The sequence below is a fragment of the Chelonia mydas genome, chromosome 3, assembly GCF_015237465.2.
Source record: "Chelonia mydas isolate rCheMyd1 chromosome 3, rCheMyd1.pri.v2, whole genome shotgun sequence".
Classification (NCBI taxonomy): domain Eukaryota; kingdom Metazoa; phylum Chordata; order Testudines; family Cheloniidae; genus Chelonia; species Chelonia mydas.
Window position 1 is genome coordinate 170622092 of NC_057851.1, and position 19907 is coordinate 170641998.

The following is a 19907-nucleotide window of genomic DNA, read 5'->3' on the forward strand; positions in this document are numbered from 1 at the left end:
TCAATTAGGGAACATGCTCGTTTAAAGTTGCGCAATGCTCCCTTATAATGTTGTTTGGCAGCCGCCTGCTTTGTCCGCTGCTTACAGAAAGAGCAGCCCTTTGCTGCTAGCTGGTGGGGGCTTGGAACCAGGGTGGACCGGCAGCCCCCCTATCAGCTCCCCTCTTTCCCTGAAGTTCCCTGTGCAGCAGCCACCGCCCAGTAGGCTATCAATTGCAAGCAGTTCAGCTTTCCCTCCCCCCACTGCCATGTGCTGCTCCTGCCCTCTGCCTTGGAGCTGCTCTCCAGAGCCTCCTGCTTGCTGGGGGGGGCGCTAATATCAGGGTGTTCCCCTCCCCCCTGCTCCTGCCACCCACTTACCCTATCTCCATAGAGCAGTGGGGGGACACAACAGAGCTCAGGACTGGGAGGGAGCTTGCAGACAGCACTTGCTGTCTCAACTTCCTGATCTAAAAAGGCAGTATACTTAGAGTGGGGTCAGCATACTTAAAGGGTGCATCTCTCTCTCTCTCACACACACACAGGGTATGTGTCTCTGTCTGCCATGCTGTCTCCCCTCCCGCCATTCCTGCTGCCTTGTAGAGTGTGAGGCTACATTAACAACGAGTTAACCCTTGAGGGCTCAGCTGAGTTCTAGCTCATCATTTAGCAGTAAGGCATTTCCTGGGAAATATCCCACCCTCTTCTACCCTCTGACTCCACCACCTCAACCAAGCTTCACAATCATCATTGCTGTGTACAGTATTAAATTGTTTGTTTAAAACTTATACTGTGTATACATACATATAATATAGTCTTTTGTCTGGTGAAAAAAATTTCCCTGGAACCTAACCCCCCCATTTACATTAATTCTTTTGGGGAAATTGGATTTGCTTAACATCGTTTCGCTTAAAGTCGCATTTTTCAGGAACACAACTACAACGTTAAGCGAGGAGTTACTGTATAAGGGTCACAGTATGGCAATTTTCACAGGAGTGTTTCACCACCAATAATTTCACAGCAAATGAAGGTCACAGGTTTATATGTATGTTTGGATCTTTGGTTTTCTTTTTGATATAACTTACCCTAATGATAGCAATTTAATAAAGCTGAAGTACACAGTCTAGATGTGAGCATTAGTTGAGGAACAGGTTTTAAGCATCAACCTATTATTGAAAACAGATTATGATATTTAGTATGATATATCTTGATAAGGAAAATGATTTATTTAGCTTATTTAATTTTATTACCACCTATTTCATAGCTCATGTCACATTATAAACAGCCATCTCTACAGAAAATACTCTTTGCTGAAGACTGCATTTTTTAAACTATTTGTATGGGGAAAGAGGTTGTTTTGCCCACATTTGTGGATTTCATAGCTTAACTTCCCTGACTTACATACAAAGGAAAGCTAACAGATTGATACTAGGGAATAGGCTGTAGCCCTGTGCTGTTGGCACACAATTCTGATAAATTTTCAAAGCATTGGTTTCCATCACCCTTATAAATTCAACCTTTGCACATCTGATTACTATGCAGTTGCATCAGAAACTACTACAACATAGTTTAGAAGAGACCTACGTATTTTAACCACGGCCCTGAATTATGCTAAAGCCTCTAAGAAGTGTAAAGCCCATGCAAATCTTTACTCATAACAACCAGAATTTTAAATATAGCTAATCTCCTAAACTGAAGCAAAGGAGCTCCAATAGCACAGAAGTAATGAGCTCTGTGTTCACTGAGTCACAGCAGTAAAATTCCAGATACACTGAAATTGTCTAAGTAATTAAAGGAAGATTAGCACAGAAAGAAATGCAACAGTCTGATAAATTACAAGAAGTTGCCCTAATTCCAGCCACATTAGCCCTCATCCACTATCCAAAACAACCAACTCTCCCACTTTACCTAAAAAGCTTGAGAAGGGGGGAAAAAAAGATGACTTTTGCAATATGGCCTTGAAGGGCAACAAATAATGGCTCTGGTGAAGAATTAGGGAAGTACCAGATTTGAGGAGCATTCATTGTAAGACGCTTTGCTTCCAACCCCCTTCTGCTTAAACTATGGGGCTTTTGGCTTGAGTAACAGAGCTGGTATCAAACTGGGAAAGAGGTGATCCCCAACACCTTAAATTATACCTTGAAACAAACTGGAAGCTTGTGTTCTGCATGGAGAACAGGTATAATATTGTTCAGAAAGTACTGAAAGAGAATCAGATGGAACCGAAAGATACATAGGTCATCTTCATTAACAGACCATTGAACAGTGTGTGAAAATCACTAGGTACCCCTTAATTGACCTATTATATAGATTCTAGGCAAGGGTGGATTAGAATCCTGGAAATGAGAAGTCACCATGTTTGCTTTAACATTCAAACCCAGGTCTGCTGTATAGCAGTTCTTGTGCTATCATTTTAATGCTAATCATACTTTCACTATAAATCACTTACATCATTTCTGTGTAAATCTTTCTCAGAGTTAAAAGATGATGTCCAGGTTTGCTTTTTATGGAAACCCAGTCCATTAACAAAGTTTAAGGTTTGGTAATAAGAAAGCCCAAAGTAAACTATACAGGTAATGACTACATGAGCAGCTCATTAATGCTGTAAACGTGTGGCAACATACAAGTGAAAAGACTGAGAGAATGTACGATAATTCTGGAAGTAGTGCTTCTTATGGTGTAGTCAGAGGCACACTTCATTTATCTGCACAATTTAGTGAATAAAAGCAGAAATGTTGTAGGCTTACTTTGAGTGGTGACATTGCTTTTGGCTTGGGTCAACAAGTACAAGTAAAAGATTTCCACCTGCTGCATAAGTTAAACCAGGGGTGGGCAAACTTTTTGGCCCGAGAACCACATTGGGGTTGTGAAATGGTATGGAGGGCTGGGTAGGGAAGGCTGTGCCTCCCCAAACAGCCTGGCCCCCGCCCCCATCCGCCCCCTCCCACTTCCCACCCCTCTCAGAACCCCCCACCCATCCAACCCCCCTGCTCTTTGTCCCCTGACCACCCCCTCCCCGGACCCGCTGCCCCAACCACCCCCTGGAACCCCACCCCCATCTAAGCCCCCCTGCTCCTCGTCCCCTGACTGTCCCTGAACTATCCACACCCCTGCCCTGAGAGGCCCCCTGGGACCCCTGACCCATCCACTTCTTGTCCCCTGACCGCCCCCTCCCGGGACCCGCATCCCTAACTGCCCCCTCAGGACCCCACCCACTATCCAACTCCCCCTGCTCCCTGTCTCCCCCATCCATCCCCCCTATCCAACCTCCCCTTCTCCCCACCTCCTGACCACCCCTCTCCCTGAACTTCCGCCCCATCTGACTGCCCCCTGTCCCCTGACTGCCCCCGGGACCTCCTGCCCCTCACCATGCCGCTCAGAGTGGCAGGACAGGCTTGTTGGAAAGTCTGGGAGGTGGATGGGCACAAGCCACGCTGCCCATGCGGCAGCATACCTGCAGGGGAGGGAGGACAGCGGGGGAGGGGCCGGAGGCGAGACTCCCCGGCCGGGAGCTCAGGGGCCGGGCAGGACGGTCCCGCGGGCCGTACTTTACCCACCGCTGAGTTAGACTCTGTCACCCTGAGCCTCAGCCTATTCTGAAGGGCAGTTCTGACAGAAATATCTGGTTGTCTTCTCATTCCATTCTGGAAGGATCATCATTTTACACATTTCCCATCACCAGTATTACAGGAATACTCAAGCTTTAAACAGCTGGAGAGCTACTTCACCACTGCAGTTATGAAGACACAACAGACTGTCCTGGCACTGTGGTATGATGTTGCATCAGGATTGTGTCAATATGTGAAACACTGCCTCAAGGTGATTTAACACTGGCGTTCCAATACAACAGCACAATCCTATGTCAATGCCTCTTTTCTTCCCACCCCTGTCCCCTCAAGACAGGGAGTGAAGTGTCCATCCTCCTTCATAGCTACAAGGAAAGGAGATCTTATCACTCTCCCTCGCTTCCCATGTGACCGGTGGCAGCACTGGGAATACTCCTGTAAGGAATGCTCTTACTGTTGGTGCCCAGGACCCAGGAATGTCTATCAGACCTGAAGATTCCATGAGGGCCTTGAAGAACCATATATAGCTCAACACCTGAGCAGTAGATCTCAATGTTCTATTGCAGAGGTTCTCAAATTGGGAGGCAGAGAATGTATTCAGGGAGGAGGGGATGAAAAACTTTAATAGGGGGAAAAAACAAAAACTTACGGCACACATTTTACCCATAGCACTGAATAACTAACAAAGCTGATTGCTCCAGCCATACCAGGTCCTCAGATGGCACTGTGTATTTGACTCTAGATGGTGCTGTGTATATTGATGGATTTCTGTTAAATCTGCATAGCATTATACAAAGTCGTTGCCATTTGTACATTAATCCATTTGCTACGATGTGGTGTGCACATTTAATTGTAAGAATCAACCACAATCACAGTTTTACTTTTGCTCTTATTGCAAAGGATTATTAGCACTGTTTGAATCAATGCCTCACTGTTTTTAATATTTAGAGTTGCTTGTTTTTACTGGTATATGTACTTGTGTGGTGGGGGGGGGCATAAACTACTACAGACACAAAGAAGGGGGGCGTAATCAAATAAGTTTGAGAACCACTGCTCTATTGGGTGGGAGGAAGGAAAAGACCAATGTTAATGCTGTTCCTTGAATCAGCTCTCTGGGAATGCTAACAGAATCCAACTCCAATACATCACCTCCATGGGACATCTCAGCTTGACCAGACTGGGGGCAATGTTTCCATTACAAACACCACAAAAGTCTGGCCAGAATACCTTTTTCCATCTCTTATAATTTGGTGACAAGGTGTGATAAATATAAAGGGAAGGGTAAATGCCTTTAAAATCCCTCCTGGCCAGAGGAAAAACCTTTTCACCTGTAAAGGGTTAAGAAGCTAGGATAACCTTGCTGGCACCTGACCAAAATGACCAGTGAGGAGACAAGATACTTTCAAAAGCTGGAGCAGGGGAGAAACAAAGGCTGTCTGTGTGTGTGATGCTTTTCCTGAGAACAGAACAGGAATGGAGTCTTAGAACTTAGTAAGTAATCTAGCTAGATATGTATTAGATTCTGTTTGTTTAACTGGCTGAGAAAATAAGCTGTGCTGAATGGAATAGATATTCCTGTTTTTGTGTCTTTTTGGAACTTAAGGTTTTGCCTAGAGGGATTCTCTATGTTTTGAATCTAATTACCCTGTAAGGTATTGACCATCCTGATTTTACAGAGGTGATTCTTTTACTTTTTCTTCTATTAAAATTCTTCTTTTACGAACCTGATTGTTTTTTTTTCATTGTTCTTAAGATCCAAGGGTTTGGGTCTGTGTTCACCTATGTAAATTGGTGAGGATTTTTATCAAGCCTTCCCCATGAAAGGGGGTGTAGGGTTTGGGGAGGATTTTGGGGGGAAAAGACATTTCGAAGCGGGCTCTTTCCAGGTTATATATCTGTTAGACTCTTGGTAGTGGCAGCAATAAAGTCCAAGGGAAAAAGGAAAATAGTTTGTACCTTGGGGAAGTTTTAACCTAAGCTGGTAAAAATAAGCTTAGGAGGTTTTCATGCAGGTCCCCACATCTGTACCCTAGAGTTCAGAGTGGGGAAGGAACCTTGACACCAGTTATTTTTGAAGTCCCTGTTCATAGAAGTATATAATCTCTCAATTGATATTGACAGGTTTCAGAGTAACAGCCGTGTTAGTCTGTATTCGCAAAAAGAAAAGGAGTACTTGTGGCACCTTAGAGACTACCCAATTTATTTGAGCATAAGCTTTCGTGAGCTACAGCTCGCTTCATCGGATGCAATTGATATTGTCAAGTTCTGCAAGTCAAGCCCAAGTTAATAAAAAACAGCCTATAAAGACTGGTTTCTACCCCATGGACAGTATCATTTTTGTGTTTGACTACATTTACTGAGATAAATGCAAATATACAAGCTGTTTTGCATTAAAAAGACTTCTTTCACTTTCCCCTATAAAGTGGGCCATGAAGAACATTAGCATTTAAAAATGTTGTCCCCCACAAGCAGTCTCCTATCTATGGCCTACAGGACTGATAAACTGCCTGCTCTATGGTTACTCCATAAGCTCCCCAGAAAGAGAGGATTAGAAGGGATACTCAAGTACTTTAAGTCCAAAATTTTGGCGAGATTTTCACCCCTGCTCAAGCTGCCATATGCTGGGCCAGAGTGACAAAGGAGCTCTGAAAACCCTAGATACGGCCGAGAATTCCCCTGGCACAGGAACTGAAGAAGACAGCCTCAGGTTGTCTTTTGTGGACCCCCTCCCAAGCTCCAATATAAGGCACATACCAGAGATGAGGGTGGGAGGTGAGCATCAGGGACAGGGAGGTATGCAGCCACAGTGCATAGTGCAGCAGAGGTTCTGGACAATACTGCTGCCCAAAGACATCCAGTGACAACCTACTATAACTTAGATAACTGCAGATATTCAGTGTCACAGTTTCAGGATAATTGCACCTGTAGCCCCCGACTTCCTGTGGTCCATTCCAGGAGTGCCCAGTCAGGTCTCAGATCTCCAGTCATCAGCTGTCTCTTGTGACAGGGGCAGGGAGGAGGGGAGGACAAGACTGCAGGGCTCCCTGCCTTACACTGTGATATCCCTGGCAAGCCAGTCTGCCTAAAAGCCAGCACCTATGCTTGGCTTTCTCTCTCTCTGAGGGCTATGAACAGTGCATTACTAGCAGTTACAAGTTACCACACAGTTCTTTCCAAGCAACCACATTTATTCTTAAGGTAAACGCATTAGAGAAAACATAAAAACCAAACAGATTTAAACAAAAACTAAACATACCAGAATCACTTGTCATACTTATGGGGCCTTAGTAGGCCAATGTCTTTCCAACCCTTCCAAGGGTTGGGGCTCCCAGGGACAGAAAGACCTGTCTTGTTTGCTGTATCAGAAAGAAGGCCCTTAGTTTAAATGCAGCCTTTTTATATCAAAAGACCTTTCTTTGTCTGTTAGTCTCTGGAAAACCCAGTTTGAACAAGTATTTGCAAGCCTCCCAAGGGATCGTACCTCTCTAGAGGTATTTACAACACGAGTGATTCACTTTAATCACCCCACACTGGTTTTAGTTCCTGCAGGAGCTAAAAGCAACCTTTATCCCCCTCCCCTGAGCTGCATACAATTCCTGGCCCACAGTAATACACAGATCATTTATAACCTTAATACAATATGTTCTCTGAAAGATGCAGCATGCAGTCACAATATCTGTCACACTCAGCACTTCTGAATAGCTGGCAACGCCTGTTTAAATGCCTGAATATACATTCAGAAACCCAACTTTAGCCACTCATGTTTGAAAATTCTTACCCAAGTCTATATTAGCCACACACAAAAAAAGTTGCCAGGATACTGCCAAACTTGGGTCTCCCACATGTCAACATTTGGAGCTGTATAATCAAGGATTACATTTATTTACATTATCTGTCTTATCTAATGAATATGTGCGTCTTGTTCATCAGAATCTATCCATTTTTTATATCTCAGCTCATACTATTGGTATAAGATACAGACATATTGCACAACTTATGGGAAGTTGTGTATATAATTTATTAATGAAGTCTTCAGGACATACATTATCTAATGTAAGGTCTCTATTCTGACCTAGATCTTGTGCAATACTGTATTAATAAAGTATTTTTCAAGTATACAACAACTTTCATCCCATAGACCAAAGTACATTGTTAGGGTCAGATTCTCTGTTGCACTTCACCTTGCAAACTTGGTTATACCAGTGCAAAGTGGATGTAAATTGTTACCATGCTGATTTGGTAGCAATATACACTCTTTGCATGGGTGTAAACAACATAAAGATATGGGAAATGCAAAAATCTGTCCCTATACATACAACACGCAAACACAGTGAAATGCAGTTTTCTCTGGGGTGAAGAGCTGTATCCACATAGACTGGTGCCCACTGTGACAGATATGGCAATTTCCTGCAATATCTTTGGGACAGCTAACTGAATTAAGTTTAAATAGCTTTGGAAGTCCATAGTATTATAAATGCCAAGTTTTTATAGTTTTGTGGGATTGTATGTAACTTTTGTAGAAGGGAGACATGGCCAATGTAAACAAACCCTGGGAAGTGTTATGAATTTCAAAAGACTATTTTAAACAATGTGCCAGACAAGAACAACTTTTGGGACAAAAAGTTAAACAGCGTTTCCCAGGAAATCTCTAGGAAAATGTGCATGCTAATGTACCCCCTCCAGTACTGCAAGAACTAAGCCTTTTGAAGCTTTGCCCTGAGGAGGGGACGTTTGTCTGCTGATCATCTGTTATATGAGAACAAGCTCAAAGGCCCAAACTGCATAAAGGAAAGAATGAATGATTCACAGAGGTGCTTATTCTGAGCTAACAGCCGCTATGAACTCATAACCACAGAAAAACGCCTTGGTGGAGTTTGAAGGATTGATCACATGCCAGAACCCTTGCTAGAGTTGGGGGTGATCTCTGGTAAGTTTAGCAGCCTGCCTGTAGGTCCTTTTATTGTTTTCAATATGTTTTCTCTGTAATGCTTTCACCTTAAGAGTAAATGTGCTTGCTTAGAAAGGATTATGTGGTAACTTTCAGCTGTGGGCAGTTATGCTGCTCATAGCCTCTATGAGAAAGCAAAGCAGGCCTGCTTAGGCAGTCTGTCTTGCTGGGAAACTCACAGTGTAGGCAGGAACTATGTAGCCTGGAAAAACCCTGGTCAGGAGGATGAGACACACATGGGTTTCTAGGCTTGGGTGCATTCTGACCTATGGCATAAGAACATAAGAACGGCCATACTGGGTCAGACGAAAGGTCCATCCAGCCCAGTATCCTGTCTACCGACAGTGGCCAATGCTAAATGCCCCAGAGGGAGTGAACCTAACAGGTAATGATCTAGTGATCTCTCTCCTGTCATCCATCTCCACCCTCTGACAAACAGAGGCTAGGGACACCATTCCTTACCCATCCTGGCTAATAGCCATTAATGGAGTTAACCTCCATGAATTTGTCCAGTTCTCTTTTAAACCCTGTTATAGTCCTAGCCTTCACAACCTCCTCAGGCAAGGAGTTCCACAGGTCAACTGTGCGCTGAGTGAAGAAGAACTTCCTTTTATTTGTTTTAAACCTGCTACCTATTAATTTCATTTGGTGGCCCCTAGTTCTTATATTATGGGAACAAGTACATAACTTTTTCTTATTCACTTTCTCCACACCACTCATGATTTTATGTACCTCTATCATGGCACAGGGACATGACTTTTAGAAAATGACAGGGGAATGTTAATTAATGTCAAAGCAGGGAAAGCAAAATCTCCATACTTACTCCTGCGAAGTGCCAAGCATTCTCCACATCCACTAAAGTCAGCAGGAGATGAGGATGCCCTGCACAAGGCACACTTTACAAGATTGAGCCCATTGATTTTAAGGTCTCATAAAAGAAACCACATAAATGATACACTAAATGATGCTACCAAGCACCTACCCTCAAGAGGCGGGAACGGTGAAACATGCTCCAAGGTTTAAAATATGTAGTTGCAGGGAGTCAAGTCAAACTTTATTCTTAAACTACTAAACCACTCATGTGCTATTCTGATTTCTTAGGATATTTAAGACAGTTTAATAAAGATGTAATTATACTGATCGAAAGAAAGGCTTCTGACACAAAGGTAACCTGCTCAGCTGCTTCTGGAAAAAACCCTCCAATAGGAGTATAAATCACCATGCTGCATGAGGATGAGAGAGACTTGAGTGCTGGCTGCCCTACTAGCTTCTGGAAGAGGAGGCTTCTGAACTCCATCTGACTAGTAGCATTATAGGGTTGGCAAATACTGACGGATTTAGTGTAAACGGTTAGCACCTCACTAGGATGGAAAGCAGCAGTGGTTTCTTTCTAATTACACCAATAGCTATTACTAAGAATCATCTCAGAACATTTACATATTTAGGTAACAGCTGGAGAGATCATTTCTGCATGGCAATTAAAGTCAAATGGAATAGTGCAGACTGCTGAATTTACAGATTTTTCTGCAGTGCCAGCTTCCCATTTTTTACTGTGCAACAAAGTAGCTGCTACTTGCCAGTGGTTCCTTTGAAATCGTAAGGTAAATTTTCAGCAGAGGTATTTGGCCACCCAAACTCCACAAATCAATATTAAGCCAATAGCAATTTTAAATGCATTTCGTTAAGTGCTTTAATGGAAGGTGCAGGGAAGCTGAAACACTTGGAAAGCATCTTTCTTCCTCTCCCCATAAACAATAAAAGCAGTGCTTTCTATCCACAAACTGAATGTGGATACACTCCCTGCCATGTGTCATGTTGCTCTTCTCTTCCTGCTTGTATAACTCCTCAATATCAAACTCTGAATATTAGCTTTCAGTGTGATTTTCTTCAAGAATCTACTGATAGTATCAACACATGAACACAGAGACACACACAAAACACTTCAAAACCGACTGAAAGAGGTAGTAAAAACACTGCATGTTGGATACTGGAAAAGAGATATTTATTATACAATTCTTAAATGGGATTTGGCTACCTTACATAAGCAGCTTCATGCTAGCACCTCTAATATACTTTTATTATCTCCCTGCTTTTTGTTCAGCTCTCACACTGCAACAAATGAATGTGAATACACTTACAATACAAGGTATGAAGACTGACCTGCCAAGGCCGATCCCAATCCAGAGGAATAGGAAATGCTCCAAGCCATGCTCCCACTATGCTACACATCGTGGTAATCTGTAGACTGTTATCCCAGATGGACATAGCTCTGGAAGATTAGCACATATTACAAGATTTTAACAGCACAAAAGTAATGCTTTCAGAGCTTTAGACCGACTGATCTGATCTCTGCCATGCTCTGCAAGTCAAACAGCAGATATAAAATGTCAATTGTATTTTTTTTAATATATAATTTACAGATTTATTGGGTGGGGGGTGGTTATATGGGTATATGTCTACTACCACCCCGCTCACTATAGCAACCTTTCCCCCACCCCTGCATTTTCCATTGTTTTCGAGGAGGTTTGTTAGTAAGGAGCATGTATCACTTTCCCCTTTCCCTGCCTTAACCACATACCATACATAGAGGGGCGGAATGTAATATCTCCATACCACTTCCAGCCCCTGACAACATGAGAGTTACATTTCAGGCACCAAATCTGGGGTCCAGCACGCAAAATTAGCTTGTATGCTGTATTTAAAAATATAAAAACTGCTATGATGTTATGACTAACAATTCTACTAATGCTATTGCATACATTCAACTCCAATTCCTATGGAAATATGACAGACAAAAACATTCAACCCCCTAGCAGATTTTACTGAACACTGCACCTTTTAGTCTTCTGATGGAGGCATAACATGAGGAAATATAGAAGTTATTTAAAAAAACTTTATGGACCTAAAGCAAGTTTTATTTTTGCCAAAGCATACTTAATTACTCCTTGTGGCAATAACAAAAAGGTTACTTGGATTTTTGCCTTCAGACTGGAGAATATCATTATAGGTAGGCTGAAGATGTGGCACAGAGATCTGTATTAGGTTTTGGCTAGGATTCAGATTTTGGATTTGAAGCTGATGGAGCTAAAAATCCTGTGTACTGTTATTGAGATATTTCCACTATCTTGAGCCAAATCCAAATCAGAACTGTGGTAGACCCTAGACCAGCTGATGCTATGGTACGCACAACGTTCTCTGCAATGGTGCGTCCCCAGTTGTGTTTAACACCGTGTTAGTTCCCACAACTCCCCAGGGTTCCAATAGGATGTACTTTCCCAGTACACATAGATCTAAGAGTCTCCTTAGCAGCCTCATATACTTCAGCCTTTTATTAAAATATCAAAGATAGATACCTCCTCTGCAGTTGTCATCACTGAAATTAGGAAAGGCCAGTTGCATTTGAAAGCTGTGATGAAAAAGCCGCAATGTGACAAAAATTAATGTTATTTTAACCTTTTGAGCCTGTGACCCTTAGGGTTAGCCATGACCAGCTGACACAATGTTAAACACAACAGTCCCTGTATGCACTGTTTCACACCACGTTAATTAACATGATTCCTCAGGGTTGTAGTCTAACATGATATAATTTCCCAGAGTAGAAAATCCGTTAGGGAGATTATTTTTAACCCAAACTGAGACAAGAGAAGAAAGAAGTGGGGCAGATTTTGTGTGGAGTCTATAAGAGAATACACAAGGGACTTTTCACAACAGTCAGCAATTTTTTTCCCTTTATAAGTGTAGGTCTTTCTAGCACGCAACTTCCAAACAGAATGGAGGATTCAGGCTACTGCCATTGTATCACATCAATGGGCATGCTAATAGGGAGGGGAAATCCATTTAGCCAGTTCTGCCTCCAGTTACAATAGCCCTAACAACTGGTCTCTCACAGGTTTAAGGTAAGAACTAGATGGAGGTATTTCTAGGCAAAGGGTATTTTCTATCATCGAATCACAGAAGTGTAGGACTGGAAGGGAGCTCAGCAGGTTATCTAGTCCAGCCCTCTGCCTTCAGGTCAGGAGTAAGTAATAACTAGACCAGGGGTGGGCAAACTTTTTGGCCTGAGGGCCATACCAGGGTTCCGAAAGGAATGTGCTACTTGCGGTGTACTACTTACGGCTGCCAGTCCCGGTGCTCTGAGCAGCATAGTAAGGGGGAGGGGAGCGGGGGGGTTGGATAAGGGGCAGGGGATCCTGGGGGATAGTCAGGGGGCAGTTGGATATCTGTGGGAGTCCCAGGGGGCCTGTCCGGGGGTGGGGGTATGGATAGGGGTAGGGGCAGTCAGGGGACAGGAAGCACTGGATAGGGGGTGGGCAGTTACGGGCAGGGGGTCCCGGGAGGGGGCAATCAGGGAACAAGGAGCAGGGGGAGTTGGATGGGTCAGGGGTTCTGAGGGGGGCAGTCGGGGGTGGGAAGTGGGCGGATAGGGGGCAGGGGCCAGGCTGTTTGGGAAGGCACAGCCTTCCCTACCCAGGTGTAGTGTATTAAATTGCTCCCCATAGGAACGTGCTACTTACTGTGTACTACTTACAGCTGCCAGTCCTGGTGCTCCGTAAGTAGCACATTCCTGCGGGGAGCAATTTAATACACTGCACCTGGCGGCTCTCGCAGCCTCGCCGCCCAGAGCGCTGGCAGCATGGTGAGCGGAGGCTGCGCGGGTGGGGCCAGGGTCTAGTCTCCTCGGCCAGAAGCTGAAGGGCCGGGCAGGACGGTCCCGCAGGCCAGATGTGGCCTGTGGGCCGTAGTTTGCCCACCTCTGAACTTGACCATTCCTGACAGGTGTTAGTCTAACCTGTTCTTAAAAACCTCCAGTGATGGAAATTCCACAACCTGCTGACCCTAGGCAATTTGTTCCAGCGCTTAATTACCCTGACAGGTAGGAAGCTTTTCCTAATGTCCAACGTAAACCTCACTTGCTGCAATTTAAGCCCATTGCTTTTAGTCCTATCCTCAGAGGTTAAGGAAAACAAATTTTCACTGGCCTCCTTGTAACAATCTTTTGTGTACTTGCAAACTGTTACCATGTCTCCCCTCAGTCTTCTCTTCTCCAGACTAAACAAACATAATTTTTTCAATCTTTCCTCATATGTCATGTTTTCAAGACCTTTAATCATTATTGTTGCGCTCCTCTGGACTTCCTCCAATTTGTCCATGAAATGTGACACCCATAACTGAATGCAATACTCCAATTAAAGCCTTATCAGTGTGGAGAGGAGTGAAAGAATTACTTCGCGTACCTGGCTTACTTACAATACTGCTGCTAATACATCCCAGAATGATGTTTCCTTTTTTAACAACAGCGTTACACTGTTGACTCATATTTAATTTGAGATCCCCTATAATCCCCAGATCCCTTTCCGAAGTACTCCTTCCTAGGCAGTCATTTCCCATTTTGTATGTGTGCAATGACTGTTCCTTCCTAAGTGTAGTACTTTGCATTTGTCTTTATGAAATTTCAGCCTATTTACTTCAGACCATTTCTCCAGTTTGTCCAGATCATTTTGAATTTTAATCCTATCCTTGCAAAGCACCTGCAACCCTCTTCCAGCTTGGTATCATCCGCAAACTTTATAAGTGTACTCTCTATGCCAGTGGTCCCCAAACTTTTCAGGGTCGCACCCCCCACTTATCCCTGTCCATGCCCGCCCTAGCTGGGGCCATGAACAGGGAAACAGCTTGTGGGGAGGCAAGGACTGGGTAAGGAGGATCCAGGCTGGAGCCACAGCTGGGGGCAGGAGCAGAGCCCCGGCCAGGGGCCAAGGCTGGCAGCCAGGGCCCCAGAGCCAGGAACCGGGGCCACGGACCGGAGCAGAACTGGGTGGCGCTCCTTCCCTGTTCCCCCCGGGGTGGGGGGTGGTGCATGGCTGGCCTGGGCCTTGGCTGCACCCCCCGAACATCCCTCCACACCCCCCTAGGAGGGCGCATCCCACAATTCGGGGACCTCTGCTCTAAGCCATTATGTAAATCATTGATGAAGATACTGAGCAGAAAATGACCCAGAATCAATCCCTGCGGGACTCCACTTGATATGCCTTTCCAACTGATAATTACTCCTGGGAACAGTTTTCCAATCAGTTATGCACCCATTTTATAGCAGCTCCACCTAGGTTATATTTCCTTAGGCTATGTCTACACTACGGCCTGTCAGCAAAAATGTATGTTGCTCAGGGGTGTGAATATTTCACCCCCGAAGGACATAAGTTACACCAACATAAACGCTTATGTGCACAGCCAACCACAGTGGTGTTTTCTGTATGCCCACAGGAGAGTTCACTCCCGTCGGCACTGAGCATCTTCACCTCATGCGCTGCAGGAACTCAGCTGTATTGGTACAGCTGCACCGCTGTACATATAGACATGGCCTTAATTTGTTTATGAGATCATGCAAGACAGTATCAAAAGCCTTACTAAAGTCAAGATATACCACATCTACCACTTCCCCCCTATCTACAAGGCTTGTTAGTCTATCCAAGAACGTTATTAGGTTGGACTGACAAGATTTGCTCTTGACAAATCCATGTTGATTGTTACTTATCACATTATCTTCTAGGTGTTTGCAAATTGATGGCTTGATTATTTGCTCCACTATCTTTCCCGGTATTGATGTTAAGATGACTAGTCTCTAATTCCCCAGGTTATCCTTATTCCCCTTTTTTATAGATTGGCACTATATTTGCCCTCTTCCAGTCCTCTGTAATCTCTTCCATTTTCCATGACATTTCGAAGATAATCGCTAATGGCTCATATCTCCTCTGTCAGCTCCAAGGATGTATTTCATCAGGCCCTGCCAACTTGAAAACATCTAACTTGTCTAATTTTTAATTTGTTCTTTCCCTATTTTAGCCTCAAATCCTACCTGATTTTCACTGGAATTCACTATGTTAGACGTTCAATCGCTACAAACCTTTCTGGTGAAAACAAACAAAAAAAGCATTTAGCACTTCTGCCATTTCCACATTTTCTGTGTTGTCTTTCTTCCCTCATTGAGTAATGGGCCTGCCCTGTCTTTGGTATCCCCCTTGCTTCTAATGTATTTGTAGAACGTTTTCTTGTTACCTTTTATGTCTCTAGATAGTTAATCTCGTTTTGTGCCCTAGCCTTTCTAATTTTGTCCCTACATACTTGTGTTGGGTTTTCTTTATTTTCATCCTTCGTAATTTTATCTAGTTTCCACTTTTTGTAGGATTCTTTTTTGAGTTTCAGATAATTGAAGATCCCCTGGTTAAGCCAGGGTGGCCTCTTGCCATAATTCCTAACTTTCCTACGCAGAGTGATAGTTTGCTCTTGTGCCCTTAATATCTCTTGGAAAAAATGCCAAGTCTCTTGAACTGTTTTTCCCCTTAGGCTTGGCTTCCAATGGGATCTTGCCTACCAACTCCCTAAGTTTGCTCAAGTCTGCCTTCTTGAAATCAATTGTCTTTATTCTGCTGTTTTCCCTCCCACCATTCCTTAGAAGCACAAATTCTATCCTTTCATGATCACTTTTACCTAAGCTGCCTTCCTCTTTCAAATTCTCAATCAGTTCCTCCCTATTTGTCCAAATCAAATCTAGAACAGCCTCTCCCCTAGTTGCTTTCTCCACCTTCTGAAATAAAAAATTGTCTCCAATGCATTCCAAGAACTTGTTGGATACTATGTGCCTTGCTGTATTATTTTTCTCAACAGATGTCTGGGTAGTTGAAGTGCCAATGCTGCTAATGTATGCAAGTACATGGGTTGTGCTGAAACCATCAGTATTCAAGCAATCTAGAACTGCATAAGGGATTCCAGAGCATAGATCTGATATTGAATCTCAAAAACTCCATGCTAACAAGGGCTCCAACAAACGTCCATGTTAGGACACTGCTTTTGTTAAGTAACACTTTGGAGCATTAAGATCAGTGAAAAGACCATCACACATTAAGGAAGCAAATTTCTGAAGAGATAGTATCACACCTATTAATGCAATATGTCTTGCTGCATCTGAGGATCCATTATGTAGCTTATATGTGACTTCATGTCTGGGAGAGGAATAGCCAGAACCACAGGTAGGTGTTTGTAGGAGCTGACAGCAGAGTAAGCTGCAAATGAGGAGTTGTCTGGTTCTCTTTTGGCACTGGCAGAAGATGATGCCTTTGTAGAGATGACTAGGAAAATAGGCTGTGTTTGAAAACTTGCTAGCCGACTAATTTTTTAAACATGACTTTGCACCTAATGCAGACACAGTTTAACACCTTGACAAATGTGTTCGCTGGTCACGGTTGATCCTAAGGGGAAAACATGATCCGTTTTCCTTGTTTACACGTACCCTCTGACAAGTCATGTTGAATATCACTGGTTGGGTTACTTGCTCAAGGAAGAAACCTCACCACAATCTGGTAACAGTCACCTTAGGTCTAGCAGGACACTTTATACAGGAGTGGATATAAAGCTATACAATCTCCTCTGTGGGACTTGCATGATTGTAGGTAGCGCTGGGGCAGAGTTCTGACAGCCAGTATGGGGTCTTACCTGGGTTCCTTTGAAACCAAAGCTTCTGAGGCTTTCCAGGCTGGCTTCATGGCAATCTTAACAGACCAATTGGAGAAGGCCAGGGAGATATTGAGGAGTACACTCTAGGACCCAGTGGCACACAGTTACATTTGTAAATATTTATTGTGTGCTGGCCAGCCATAGTCCCTTCTGGGGCATAAAGCACAGTAGGCATGTCAGTAGATGGTGCACCAATGCCAATAACCAGCATGAAAAGGGACACGAAAGCGTCCACAAGTGCTCCAGTAACGCACTATTGCCCAAGGACCCTATCCAGAGATATACGTCACTCTGGAGAATGCACGGCAAGTGAGCCAAAAGCCTTAGGTATGCTGATGATGCAAATGGCCCTCCCTAAGGTGCTCCGGAGGGAGTAGATGAAAGAGGCAAAAATCCCCAAGGTGTGTTGACAATGCCACTGAATGTCCATAAATTGTATGAGAAGAGAAGATGAAGGGCACATATAAGCCCCACAAGCATAAACATCAGGAACATCCCCAAACTCTACCAGCTAATTGATTAAAAAATGCTGGGTTTTGGTTGCTATTTGTTCATTTTTTTACGGTACACACCAGTGAGACAAAAGGATGGATTTAATCAGGCACTGTGGTCCCATATAAGCTCCTTCACCAACCAGAGAATGGAACTGATCACCAGAGGCAACTTAAGTACCTCAGTAGGCAGCATGCCCTCTGGGTAGCACAGCTTAGACTTTTTTACTTTAGGCAGGTCCCACCACTCCTGTGCTCTGGCACACCCTCTGTTGTATTTCTATCTGTTAAGAAGGATATCTTTGAAGAATCTCTCATATTCCACTGCAATTTTTCTTTAGCATTCTGCAGTTCTCATCTGCCATATAAATTTCCTAATGACTGCACCACAACTAAGGTGGGAAAGAGTTTGTCTGGGGCTTACCCGGGAAGGACAGCTCTGCTTTATAGTATGTGTGTAGGGGGAAGGAGGTCAGAAACTGCTGTAAAAATGTGCTTGGTGGTCAGCTTTGCAGCAATGTCTCACTCCCCCCAGGAACGTGAGGTCTGAAGGGCATAAAGGTACGAAATCTGGGTGGGGCAAGTCTCTTTGTTCCACACAGCGAATAAGCCAGCACCCACCCACCCTCCCTCCCTCCCCTCCCTAGTGAAGGCGAATGGCATGCTGGGTTAGGACCTGTTGTGGGCATTATGCTAGTTGCTCCTTTTAAAGGAATTTTTCCCCCATCACCAGAATTGGCTTCGGTGGAGTGAGGTTTTTTCACCTTCCCCACAGCGGGTGTGAGGGAGGACCTTTTCTGGTGAGAAGAAAAGGTGGTAGGCCATATGTCGCAACTTATTTTGTAGGGTTGAGTGGATGTTCAGTGCAGGTACCCCACAGGAACAGCAGCCAGTGACCAGATAAATGGCCTGGTAAAGGACTTAAAAGGAGGTACTGGATAAAGGAACAGAACAGGGAAGGGGGTTGGGGACTCCTCTGATTGGTACGGCAGGGAGCCAACTGCCCCCCCTCCCCCTTCTCATAGCCCACCTTAACCCTCTTACGAGGGTGGTGGATGGTAAGGTCCAAGCCATAGGTCGGCTGGGGGACCTGGATGGAAACAAAGGGGGGCTGGTGGAAGCCCCGGCGAATGGATTTGAAAAAGCATGGATTTTCCTTCACTGTACACTTTATCTGCCAGGTAGTTCCAGACATCTATATAATAAAGTTGCAGCCTGATTAAAATCTATGACAAGTGTCTCCTGTCTTTCTTGCAGTGTACCCAGACAATGAACCTCAACAAGACACAAAGGATCACAGATAAGTAATTCTAACAGGAAAAAAAAAAGATTAGTATTTTTAATATCTTAGAATTTTAGTCTAATCAAGGTTTTTATGTAACTGCTATAATAACAGTGCCTTGACAGGCTTCCCAGTGAGGAAACATCAGGGGCCCTAGCTTTCAGGAACTGGAGCCAGATGCATCTAGAATGAGCTCTGCTGGAATTAATTTTTGTTTACTTCTTACTTGCTGGATTTTTATTAAAAAGTTGTTTGATTTCTTTCTGTCCCATAGGCAAAATAGTTACTTAGGAAAACATGCCAAAAACCAAAAAGACTGAAGTGACAAATTGCAGTAATTCACTCAACCTACGCCAACAAAGGCTTGGTACCATTACTTCATGTACCTCACCATGTGGGACATGTGAATGATCCCACTTTTCACAAGTTGCATGATATCAACAAGGCTAAGAACAATAAAAGGCTGGATACTTCACAAAACACTGTTCCCTCAACAGACCACAATTTTGAGATTTATCTGGGGATAAGAAGATTTTGCTGCTCAAAGCATTGTTGAGGGCTCTGATTTCCTCTAATTAGTTCATATGCAAGAGCACAATTCCCCAACCAGTAATGCTTCATAAAAAACCCAAAAAACATTAACAAACCGTGAAAGGGCTCCTAGGACTGCAACTGGACTGGATATTTTCCTCAGATTACTTTAGCTTGGAATATAGTTTAGTTTGGCAAAATTAAAGTAGGCTAACTACTGCAGTGAGTGTGGTTTGTTTTTTATTTTAATTTGTGTAAGAAAGCACAAGTAAGGCTGCAACAAAGTACTCTATTCTGTTGGGGATTAATTTTATGACAAATGGAATTTTAAATTTTAAAAAAGGCTGCCATGTGAATATCCCAAAGCAAACTTCCATTAATTAAAGAATACTAGGACAAGCTGAATGGCTCCTGCACATTGCCAGACAAACTAAGGGCTGAAGTCAGCCTGAGGCACCAAGAGGTCCCATAGCTGTCTCTTATTAGGACTGCCAACATTCCCTTAAGAAACTGGTTTATTAGGGTTAATTTCCAGCAGACACCTGAAGTCCTTACAGGGTGAAGATAGAAACCTAGACAGGAGCAGGTGTAAGGCCATGCTTG

General features: G+C 43.8%; 1 protein-coding gene across 2 annotated transcripts in view; it reads right to left on the bottom strand.

The window, feature by feature from the left end:
- The window catches only part of PIGF (phosphatidylinositol glycan anchor biosynthesis class F), a 46654-nt gene that overhangs the window by 10578 nt on the left and 16169 nt on the right, over window positions 1–19907 (bottom strand). Inside the window, exon 5 of one of the 2 annotated variants that reach the window (XM_037895860.2) lies at window positions 10653–10761. The exons of the other annotated variant lie outside the window; for it this stretch is intronic. Coding sequence (XP_037751788.1) covers window positions 10653–10761 — 109 coding nt within the window. The remainder of the gene's footprint in view (window positions 1–10652; window positions 10762–19907) is intronic. 2 annotated transcript variants of the gene reach the window in all.